At 43.8% G+C, this 12,329-nt stretch overlaps 1 protein-coding gene across 5 annotated transcripts in view; it reads right to left on the reverse strand.

Annotated features, from left to right (window-relative positions):
- Positions 1–1,014: 1,014 nt before the first annotated feature.
- Positions 1,015–12,329, reverse strand: part of LOC120960090 (integrator complex subunit 6 homolog) — a 107,985-nt gene continuing 96,670 nt past the window's right edge. For all 5 annotated transcript variants that reach the window (XM_040384072.2, XM_040384064.2, XM_040384058.2 and 2 more), the window contains exons 4-6: positions 4,252–4,366; positions 3,304–3,464; positions 1,015–3,215 (exon numbers count right to left, since the gene is read on the reverse strand). In XM_040384072.2, the coding sequence (XP_040240006.2) occupies positions 1,138–3,215; positions 3,304–3,464; positions 4,252–4,366 (2,354 nt within the window). In that variant the 3' untranslated portion in view covers positions 1,015–1,137. The remainder of the gene's footprint in view (positions 3,216–3,303; positions 3,465–4,251; positions 4,367–12,329) is intronic.

Below are 12,329 nucleotides of genomic sequence, written 5' to 3' on the forward strand. Positions count from 1 at the left end.
GGAATTTGATATCTCAATACAGTTCAGTGATGGGATAGGAATTTATCCCTAAGAAGATGATTCCATCAGCAGGGTTTGTAAACATAAATTGATAGTGTTTCAGTATAGTAATTTATATTCATACTGCCGTTCTATCATAAACATTGCGAAACGCCTGCTTTATATTCGTGCTAAAGTGGCACCTGGATGGTCCTGCTCGAAACGAAAGTCACCAGATCGCATTAATAAATTTGCCCGCGGTCGGCTGTCGTCGCTTAGCATTACTTTTTATATCCAGCGATCGTGTTTGCTTCGTGTATTCTTGTAGCTTAATTTTAAAACATCATTATTAAACCCTTTTGGTAATCCTTTAATGAAACATGGAATTGCACCCTGAACTGCAGACCGCTTCTGGACGATCCGAACGACTGTGTGAAGAGGTTGTTTAGTAGCTTCTGCTGTCCAAAATCGGTATTTTCTTTTCGTGCTTCTCGGTTTGTAAACACTAAATACAAATTTGCAACGTTCAAACTTTCTTAATTTAACACAGCAATGGTATGAAACTGCCCGCAATGCTCGTCTGCAGATGAGAAGGACCTTTTACTCACTAGGCTATAGCATAGAGTTGTTGCATTTAGAAATGAGGTCCCATTTTGCTGAATGCCCTTTATGCCTTTGCAATCTTGGTTGTCGGTAGGTGTTGATTCCTGCATCTACTCAGTTTCTATTACTAGTTATCAAACTACGACTACGTTTATGTTTGACATTGATCTATTGCCTATCTTGTGTTTGTTTGTGTTTGTGTTAGAGATGGAGTTAATCAATCTGGTGCGGTAACGGAACTGCGCCTTTAGGCAAACATTATTGATATTTGGCAAACATTTGTCCGAAGGAAGATAACCCAGGAGACAGCACTAGGAGGTTGGGGTACGATCCAATAAATCCTTACGTACTCGTCTGCAATTTTAGATATTCACTGCTTGAACTTCGCCCACTTACATACTCAATCAGCAGTTCCGTTCGACTTGGCCTTGCTATATTCTCTGGGACACTGATGCCTTTATGCACTCTCTTGAAGACCGTTTTTAAAACATACCAGTAGACACATACCAAGCAGATATGCGGAGGGTGACGAACCCGCTACTAGAAGTGCCATCTTTAGCCAAGAATTTTCTTAATGTACGCCCCATGGTTGTTGTGCACCTCAGGTTTGGTTAGCGCACGGTGACGGTTCGGTTTGTAGGGCTGATAATTTTCTACGTTGGAGAAGCTATTGTGCAGCTCGGAGTGCTCCTCGTGCTCGTCTTCTTCCTCTTCATGCTCCTCGTGCGTACGGTCGTTGTGGTGGTCTTCTATCCCATCCATCTGCTGCTTCACTCCCGAAGCCTCTCCAGCAGGCTGTTCTGAAGGTTCAAGTTTTGGACTAGTGGATGGCATCGCCGTTGTCACATCGTGCGATGAACTGTCTTCCACTCCCGGTGTTGTATTTGGATCGCTTGAGCTTGAAAAAAATTCCTGATCGGGCGTGGATACCATCGTAGATGGAGCAACGGTTGCTGGAGGCGATACAGAGGGATTGGTTTTACTGCTCACATTTGCTTCCACTGTTTCTGGCGCGACGGTTGTAATGTCTAGATCTTCCGTACTCGAAGTAAACGACATCTTTGGAGCTGCTGAAGAGTGTACAATTGTATCCAGCTCTGGAACGGCCGTACTGGTGATGGAGTCCGAATACTGCGTTAACTGTATGGTTGCCACTAGCGCAGCCGACTGAGGTGCAGAAGGATCCACCACCATCGGTGCATGTGTCGTGTCCACCGCTGAGAACGGCCGGGTAGTTATGGTGAGCGATCCGGCCGATTCGGAACGTCCCGATTCACTCGATTCAAATACAACCTGAACAACGTGATGCGCGTCTGTAGAAGCAATGGGCGTTGTCTCTGCAGCGCTTTCAGTTGCAATTGAAGCTGACGATGGGGATGGTTCCAGCTTCGTTTCATCCTCCGTGAGCGACAATTCCGACGTGACAAGCCCGGTTATTGTTGGGTCAGATACATCCAGATCCACTGGCAGGCTGGTGGAGGATGCAGTTGGCAGTACCGTCGTCGGGGGTGCCTCGGTTTGTGGCCGAGCAGAGATGAACCGGGCCTTGACGAGCAGCATTGGAGGAATGAAGTGGTCCCCAGTAATGACTTCCTTCTTGGGTGTCGTTGGCAGGATGTGACTGGCGGCCGTAGTGCGGGTAGTTAGCAGTGCCGCCGGTGTGCTAGTAACTGTCGGTGACAGAGAAGGCACTGCAGTTGGAGCAGCGGTCGATGACGTTGTCGTTACTTCGGTAACGCCAGATGCAGTACTGCTGCTTGAAACTGGTTCTGTCATCTTAGTCACCGTATCTTCCTCCCGGTCCGAATCGGTTCCACGTCGCAAGCGTGAATCGGGCGTGGTACCTGTTTCCGGGGTCGTCACACCAACAACTCCCGCCGGCTCCTCATTTCCTATTTTTACTCCACCGCTCACCACTGCCGAGTCAGCATAGTCTCCGTCCGATGTCGGTTTCACCGCTTGCTGAATGATGTCGATCGGTTGCGTCTCCGTCTCGTCCGGCAGCGGTTGATCTCCAAGCATCGGTTCGTCTTCATCCTCCTCCTCCTCATCGGCGCTCTCGTTCCGTTCCGATCCGTTGACATTCTTCTTCGCGTAATGGTTCTTCTTCTCATACAAGGGTGAGTACTTCTTGGCGTAGCCTGACTTACGCACACTCTCAGCACCGTGACCGTCCACCTCTTCGCTGTGCAAGGCGGCCGCCTGCTCGCTGCGCATCAGGTCCTGCAGGTTAAACTTGTTGATCACGTTCTTTACCGTGTCCTCGATTTGGTTCGGGTTGACCTCGATCTTGTTGTTGCTTTCCTCGTCGTTGTTCGACACTACCGTCAGTATATCATGCTCCAGTATAGGCTGCTGTTGCGGGCGACGCGTCGAGCTTGCCGTGGCCGCACTTTCGACACCCGGCAGCTGGTTGTTGTTCTCGGTCGCGAGCACCGACGCCAGGTCCTCCTCATCGCTACACTGCAGTTGCTCGATAATGCTGTCCCGGTCCTGTTTCCCCTGGCAGGAGATGTGTTTCGTGCCTGATTCGCCACAGTCCCGTGACAGCTGCACGGTACCACTGTCCGACATATACTGCACAGTCAGTGATGGAATTGACGTGACGGTACAGTCCACCGCCCACGTTGGAACTGCGCGGATGAGAGGAAACAAAACACACATTACATGACATTATTGCTGGAAGGTTCAGCTCAGGGTTAACAAACTCCAATGTCTTACCCGGTAGTTCACACAGAAATGCGGCCGTTTCCGGACCACCGCAACGGAGTGCATGCCAGCGGAAGTCACGCACTGGGTCCACTACCGCGCACAGGGGCTGCTCCATGGCTGGAATTGCCTCCGCCCAATATCCGCTCGATGGATCCAGTGCCTTGGAGCTCCTGCGCAAAGGAAAGGAATATTTAATAGAATGTATCTTGAAGTCCCACTAAAGTCTGCCATCTGGAGGTCTACCACAGTGGGTCACATTTTAAACCTCTCCCAAAATTGTAGAACAACAAGGCACTTTGGAAGAGTAGGTTAGAAAACGGTAACAGTTGTAAGCAAAACAAAGCAGCCGCTCGTTTGGGCGAACGTGAAGTTCCAGTTTCAACTCACGTTTCTCTCCCCAGAAAGGCTCGAGCAAAGGTACCCGCGATGTCCTACAGACAACAGGAGACCACTGCATCTGACATCGCCTAGTAGAGCATAAAAACACCCAAACCCTCCCAAAACACCGAAAGGTCCTCTCCTACCACTGGCTGCGTTTAACTTTGCTGGTTTTGCCGTGCAAATGTTGACACAACAAATACGGAAAAGGACAACAGTCCGACGGGTCTCCGGGCCTGGATCTGGGAAGTCTACTGGAAGAATATGTACATCATGCTTTGCATGCTGGCCCTGGAATACCCTGCCCAGAGTTGACTTTGAAAAAAGGGGGTTAGAGAATTTCGGAAAAATCTAAACCAGACCCTTTTTTGTATTTGAAGGATAGCATCAGGTTCCTGATGCCTTCCGGGTCGGGGTAAATGCGGAACAAACAGAGCGTTTAGGGTAAACGGCAAACTTTTGTCATAGCTACTCCCGCCTTAGGCGTAACTGGCCACAGCAGGCCGCAGGGTGGTGGCAAAACACTTGTGTAAAATTCAGGACAGAGAGTTTCCATTAGACAAACGAGTTGCAACTTACGTCCAGGTGAAGCGGGCTGAGTTTTCGGGACGCATCAGTCCGATCCATACTGCGCTGGTGACATCCAGCTCCTTCAGGAAGGCCCGCGTCGCATCGAATTGTACACCATTGTCCACTGTCGAACAAAAAAGGAGAAAAGAACGAAATATCGTAACATTAAACCATTTTTCTTAGGCGTAATTGATTAATGCGTTTCCTTATTAAAACCTAATTGCCATTTCATTTAAATGTCCATTTATAGTAGTTCATTTATATCATTTATATCGTCGACTACAACTGTCAAACCAAAGGACACACAAACAATTACAAATCACTTAAACCCTATTTCCGCGGGCCGCATCTTCGGGAAGAAAGGCTGAGAAATAAATCCTTCCTTTTTGCACTTATTAAATTTAAAGCGAGAGATAATGTGTCATAAATCTTCATCCCGTTTCAGCAACATTGAAGTATCTCCACAAGCATTAGACAGGGAATATTCATTACCTCGGCTGATAGCCGGTCGCACGAGCGGCATCTAACATTTCCATAACGCCTTCCATGCCCGACACGCCTATTCATCTCCTTACCAAGATAGATATATTTTTTTGCTCAGCCTGTCAACAAGACGGTTAAACTTGATTGTCTTTGGTAACAACAGCAGAGCGATACGTCATTGATTTGGATTTTAACCGTTTCAATTTTGAAGCTGTTTTCCTGAAAACGTTTAAACAACCGGGTTTTCCAGCATTCCTGGACAGACTCACAGTCGATTAGATCACAGATAGCTAAACTTGAGACAATCCTTTCGTGTGCCATCTTTGCTTCAGGCATTTTGGATTCTAAAGAGCAGCTTTTGGATTTTTTTGGAAGATCTGTTTACCGTACTTTAATGTTTGTACAGCACTAGAACTGGCAACTGGGCCAGTTTGACAATGGATACGAAAATATTAGGAAGCTTGTCAGAGAAGCAACCCACACTAGTTTGACTGCACCCTTTCAATCTATTGTCACCATCCAGGTAGTCGTATCACAATGTGCATCCAGCTATTCTTTATGTGCTCGGGTCCGCTTTCCTACCGACTTCCAGCTAGCATCAGTAGCCTACCCTAAAGTCCCGTTGCCATTGACTCAACCAAAACTATTCTAGAATAGAATATTGCAGTATCGTTGGCGTGTGCTGGGTAACCCAACGCTCGAAAATAAGCCGATAAGACCGCAACCGCGCGCGCCTAGCCGAGAACTAATTAATGATGGAAGGTAATTAAAATCTATAATTATCGTACCGCAGCGCGTCCGGCGCACAGGACATCACACGCTACTTGTTTTACCACCCCTTTCCCACAAAATGGAGGCCAGTATTTTCGGCTATTACGGTTGTTGATGCGCGTGTGTGCGTTTGAGTTTTTAGGTCTTCTACAAATGGGATTTCGTTTGATCAAGCATTTCAAATCAAAGCGCACTCGAAGCTCGCAATCCCTTTTCGAACACTGATTGATGTACGTACGATGGCCAATTGGAAAATGTGTTTTCCTTTTGTTCCTTTTTTTTTTCATTTTTAAGGAGAAAATAAAAATGTTATCGTTTGGTCGCTGAAATTTCATACTAAATTTTTTCCCTGCGCGTGTGTGTATGTGTTTTTTTTTTTTGCTTTCCAAGAGCACACAAAAAATACACCCTCTAGCTGTAGCCAGAGCAACGTACCGTTTAATCCTGGATAATATCCAATTTGTAGTGATTATGCAAATCAATTCAGCATCCTGAGGCGTTGATTGGGCGCATGATGGAAATGATAATGGCGACCTGCTAAATGTTTGCCATCAAAAGCACTAGTGGGAATGGTGGACACAATATTACTTGCAAAAAACTGGATCACCCTATATGTTTTTTGTTTGTTGCGACGTGTTGGGTCATGATAATACGTCAATTAGGTATGTGGAAAATAGTGTGCGAAGGATCATAAACAATCGAAATATTAAATTACCACCAGATTCAGTAGTTTGGGGCCGTATGTTGAAGCATCAAACCGACAGTAAAACCATGTGCTTCCGTGAGCATTTTAGTGATGTGCTTGCTGACTAAAAATAAGTGAGCGAAAGCCATATTTTCTATGAACGCGTTTTGTATTAGTCAAGAATACTCGTTTACGATTTATTTCTTCATCCCGTCTCATAACTCACTCGCTACTATCATTCCTACGTTAAATAAGCTTTCCAAGCGTTAAATATGAATGAATATTCTTGACAGTTAGTAATTCACAATTATATCATTTATAAGTATTAATAAGAGTTATTTTTCTTTCGGAAGATACATTTCCAATTTTTGATTCACATTAATATCTAACTCGCTCAAAGTTAATTGAATAATTAATGAGTTAAATAAGTTTACCGAACGCTACACCTTTATTAGTGATGTGCTGGTCGGGTCGGAGCCAACCATAAGCGACTTGGAGTTGTTCGGATCGACTCGTAAGGTGCAAGTAGGTTCCGTAGGTGCAATAAATCATAAGCTATTCCGACCTGTTGGTGCAGATAGTACGCCAAAGTAGGTTCAGGCCCCGAACTCGCGTCACCAACGGGCCTGAGTCGCTGGCACGCACGAGTCGATCTGAACCTACTGTAGCCCGACCTGATTCGAACTCGTTGCACCACCATGTCACTTATTCTTTCCTGCATCTACTGATCTTCTTCTATTTGGGGTAACGTCCTACGCGGTCATACTGGCCTATAAAGGCTTTCGAGACTTATAGAGGTTTTGAGAATTTTAGCTCAATTTAGGCATCAATTTGTGCCTCTAAGGCAGCGATCAGTAAAGTCCGGCCCGCGGGCCAAATGCGGCCCGCCGCAACATTCAATCCAGCCCGCGAAAGGTTTTGACTGATTTTGAAAGATGCAAAGTACCTATTCATATACAAATTACTGAATATCTTTTAGAATAACATTTTATACCATCGTACTCTTTCAACTTTAATTAAAGTACTATGGAATGACGGATCGTTTGGTATGTTCGAACTCGTGATCAACATCCCCGTAACGTTTACATGGAAACAATTGACTTTTTTTCGGCTGGCTGTAAACTAGGAGACATAATCTCTCCAAAAACTAGGAGAGATAATTTCTTTACATGTACATCATTTGAAAGGTAATTATTTAAGCTTCCTTGGACAAATAAATCTAAGAAATTGGGAGCTGCTTTTCATCAGTTATTCGAAATTTTGGCCACGATGGACGAAGACATTCCTATAACCATCCTAAGTTTTCACGACAAAATTGTTAGAGTAGAGCTTTTGGATCATGTTGAACCAGAAAAAACCGATGGAACACGTGTGACGGATGTTGTATCAGTTTGCGGACTGTCATGTCGAAATTTTGCCAAAACTCGCCTAATATGAACGCATTGAGTTTTGGCGTCATTGTTTGTCATTGCGAAACCAGTGGACGCGATTTCTGCTTCCTAATATATGTGTTTATGTTTCCCAAGTACTATTTCATTGTTTAGCGGGTTGCATCGATCTCCCGGCCCAGATAACCCAGTAATGTAGCCACTTGTACCTCTGTCTTCATTTTTAGCTTTTTTGGAACCTCAAAAATGAACCTAGGCTCTCTTGCGATGCTTTGATGGTTGCCAAATAGTGTCAAGATGTTGGTGACCAAAATGCAAAAACGTTCTCATGCGACGCAAAACGTCTGTACGCAGTCCATTTAAGACGCTACGGGGTGTCAATCGTTGATCGCGCACGCTTCTAAGTTGGTTGGTTTACTTGCTTGGTCGTCATGGTTAGAGTTTGACTGATAGAGGTGTCAAGGTGAAGTGACTGATAGAGGTTGCCTGTTGTCTCATGGGATACTACTATTCAAAGTGCAATTAACGATTTGTTAGCACGGGTGAAGATAATCCTATGATAAACCCATGAATTTGTCAATTTTGTAAATGCAACCGTTAATTACATAACGGTTAACATTGTTTCAACACGACAATAAGACCTTCAGTATGAAGGAAATCGCACACGAAATTTTATATTGATGAGATGCACTAAAGACTGGTTGCAATAAATTTATTTAAGGTTTTGCATGCGACTTTACGATGGGAGAGCATTTGACTTACGCCAACGCAAAACATGCAATAAAATGTTTCAAATATAGTGAAACAGCTCCATACATTTTCACGAGATTTTTTTTTTGTTATGTTTTAATCGTTCATCTTAATTTCAGTTGGTTTCCCTATAAATTTGTTTACGGATATTTTCGATCGTATTTGAAAGCAAAAACAAATATTAAAGAAACCCTTGTTGTTTAAACGAGAACGGCGATTCCACACTGTTGCTGTTTACGAGTACAACGATTGTCAATGTGCTTTTTCATAAGGAATCAGTTATCAATTTTTCTGACATGGCATGACTTGTCCATAAAGCATTTTTATAATTACTGAATCTATGTTTGCTTTGATAATTTTTCAGCCTTTCAGACTTTTGTATCATTCCTGGAATATCTTCAATATTTTTTTACGGCGTTAGAGAATGGGGTTATCAAGAAACGATATTGATCCCTTTTTGTAGTTTATTGACTTTTCAAATTTTTGGCCATCTATTGCTGATTCTCAAATGATTGAAGATTACAATCAGTTTTTAAAGAAGGTATCTTTAATTTTGAACTATGTTTGGATGATATAATTACAGAAAAACAACAATAATACCTGAAATGTTTCTAAAAGATTAAAATGTTTCTAAAAGATTAAAATTATTAGAGCATTAATAAAAAAAACCGCATTCTCCTGGCCCGCGGCACTCGATCATTAACTAAAGTTGGCCCATTGCCTCAAAAGTTTGCCGACCGCTGCTCTAAGGTATTAATTTTTGACCGTGCGCATCGATTGTTGGCTCTAACGCACCTATTTTTGTCTGTAAGTCATCAATTTTTTACTCTTGTCGGAATCATGATAATTTTTTAAGGTATTTGAGCATATTTTTGCCAATTGTAATTTTAAATCACATAAACAATATAAAAACCGTGTAGTTTGATTGATTTGTGAGAAAAAATACAAAATTCTATAAATTCTAAAGCCATTGTTTACACGAGAAAATACATGCCAATTTGTTTCACTCCATTAAAACTTCTAAAATTGGCATCATTATTGTTTTATTTCAATTTCTCTCAATCAAATTATTCACTACTAAATTTGGTTTCAGGACACACAGTTTCAGTAATTACGTTAAATTGAGACAAAAATTGATGCCTTTGCGGCAAAAATTGTTGCCTTTGAGACAAACGTTGATGAGTTAGAGTCAAAATTTAGCGGCAACGACTATAAGTCATGCAAATCGACCACTGTACTCGAAACCGTTTGGGTCGACTCGAACTCGTTGCACCGGCGGCTCAGATTTGATTCCAACTCCGACCTAGCGCACCCGTTGTTGGACACATGGGTTGAAATCGGGTCGTGAAATGAATCATATGACCAACCCATAATCACCCTCATTTATATAACACTTCACGCCAACCAACAAAACAACTCTTTCTTATTACGTCTCGATTCATTGTTACCCTCTCCTCTGAGAATTTGTTTTTTATTCATTAGATGAAAACCAGATGATTATTCTTGTTAGTTTAATAACTATTACAAGAGTTAAATATCGACGAGCTAATTATTATTTCGTGTCAATTATTAGCCTATTAGCTATTCACTATTCACTAATTCAAGCTGTTGGATGGTTACTCCCATCACTACTGGTATTCAGCGCTACCCTTTTCGTTTTTGCTTCAGGGGAGATTAATTTAATCACCGTCCATCCACTTCGGGTTGTGGCACCAGCGAAGCAGCAGCAGCTAACAAATATTGACCAATTTAAATTCAATCAATTGATTTCATATCTCTCGGTTCAGTGAGGTGAGAAACAGGCGCGGTTTCTTCACCCAGTGGGAGTGAAATGTATTGAAATAGCCATTAAAGCACATAAAAAACTACATCCAGGTACATTGATTTGATCTCTAATGAAAACGTAAACCTTTAGCCAAAATCCCCTTCCCTCTATCTTTCTCTTTCCCTATCTTTCTCTCCTTCTCTCTCTCTATATTTCATTCACTCTTGCTTTAACGCTCTGCCAATCGGATGAGTTGCAATTTCGCAAACGAATCAAACGAGGAAACAGATACACTCGTCCGGAAATGGCGCAAAAAAAACCTGCGTTGCATCGGTGATAGCGCTTTTGCGAGATGTACACATACACACATACACACTGCACAAAAAAATAAACATCAAAGGATATGCTGATTGTCCGTGTGCACCGCCGGTGCAAAAGAAGCGATAACAATCAATGCGGCGCAAACCGGACGGTGCCACCACGGACATTGGTTCAATCTAGTACACCCCGCCTAGAACTTTAAAAGCGATTTTGCGGATTTTCTGCACCGCTGTTATTTGCGTTTGGAAATCGGCCCGTTCGTGAATACCTGAACACTCACATACAGCAACCGTAGATATTTATTTATTTAACACCAAACCCTTCCAGCAAGCTACTGCTGCGTTTATGATGCGACACCGGAGCAGGAAATGCGAAAAACGCCCTTGCTTAATGCAACTACAGCATCAAAATGATAGCTACTGCAATCCGGTCAGGTGCCGTTTTTTCCTTACCCTTTTATACCATCAATCAATCAGTTGCGTTTTGTGTGAGTGTGTCGACAGTAAATGGGTCCAAAAACCTATTGAATGTTCGAAGGGATTCGTGTCCGACCCGTTCCGATGCACCGTTCGATCAATTGGAAATGTTTGCAAATCATTGAACTCCCGCTTCTCCCTTTTAGTGGGGAGCTATTAAACTCTTAACTCTGCAATATTGCTGTGGGCAAGTGCTTAGAGACTTGATTTATTTATTTTAGCTTTTTTGTGCTGCTGCTGCTGCTGCTGCTGCTGCTGCTGCTGCTTAGTGCCCCTACGCTCACTAGAAAACGTGAGCGGGAAAGCATTATGTAGCTTAGATAACCGTCCAGATTGTGAAGGGAAGGGGGTTAGGAAGAGCTGGGAGCGTTGCCGAGCGCTCCTTTGGCGCAGAAATCTCAATGTTTTAAAAATACCCAGTAACCGCCCGGTAAGGCATGCCGGCTTCGCAATAGACGGTACTTGATCGTTAAATATTTATACAATTCCTCTCTCCATCTCGACCTCCTCTACTCCACTGGTTCCGATGTTGTAGCGGAATCAATATTGTGCCTTCGTCTCGCTTTCACCCAGCCGCGCACAGGAATCAGCGAGGTCTGGACAGGTTTCGTCGCTCAATGCTTCGATCAATATTGAAACTGCTCCTACCCATCCCATGACCAGTACTTCCGGTTCGTCCCCTTCCGGAGCAGGCACCAGCTGGCACTACAACACGGTCACACGGGCTAAACGCGGGTCTAAGCGCGGTTGTCCTCCAGCCCTAACAGTTCCACCTTGGTGCCGGAAATCGAACGCCCGGCCGAAAGGTACCGCGCGCAAAGAATCCTTTTCGCCCCCACCTGCCCTTTTGCTCATCTGTCTTGAGAAGCCCGGCAGCTGTCGTTGTCGAAATTATGCGAAATAAATGAAGCCGGTTCGGTGGTATGGGGTTTCGGTGTTGCTGGTGGAAGAACGGAAGGCAATAAACGCACAAACCGAACATCGCGCTGTAAATGTAAATTACATCATTTAACCGTATCATTTTCAGCGTACACGTTTTGTCCCACTCCCTCCCCTTTCCCTCCTCTTCCGACATTAGAAGCGATATTAAACTTCATCTTGTTTTAATTGGGATGAACACACACATCGTTGCTGGTCACAGTCGTGCGACGCATGTCGGTTGTATTCCGCTGAGAGTTCTCAGGCAAGCCTTAATTAAATTGCTCAACGTTGGCAGAACGAAAAGCGCCAAATTCTATCTCCTTACTAAAGGGTACACCATGCATCGATGGCAGCCCTAAAGAAGAGGGCTATTAGTGCGTCGTAGTCATAGTCGAGCATTATTAGAAACCACTGGACAAACTAAGACGACACAATAATAAGCTCGGGAAAATCAACGCCCATCTGGTCAGTAGATGTCAGCTTCCACGTGTTACATCGAGAAGCGGATAGTTGTTGTTCCTTCTCCC

Source organism: Anopheles coluzzii, chromosome X (assembly GCF_943734685.1).
Source record: "Anopheles coluzzii chromosome X, AcolN3, whole genome shotgun sequence".
NCBI classification, from domain to species: Eukaryota; Metazoa; Arthropoda; class Insecta; order Diptera; family Culicidae; genus Anopheles; species Anopheles coluzzii.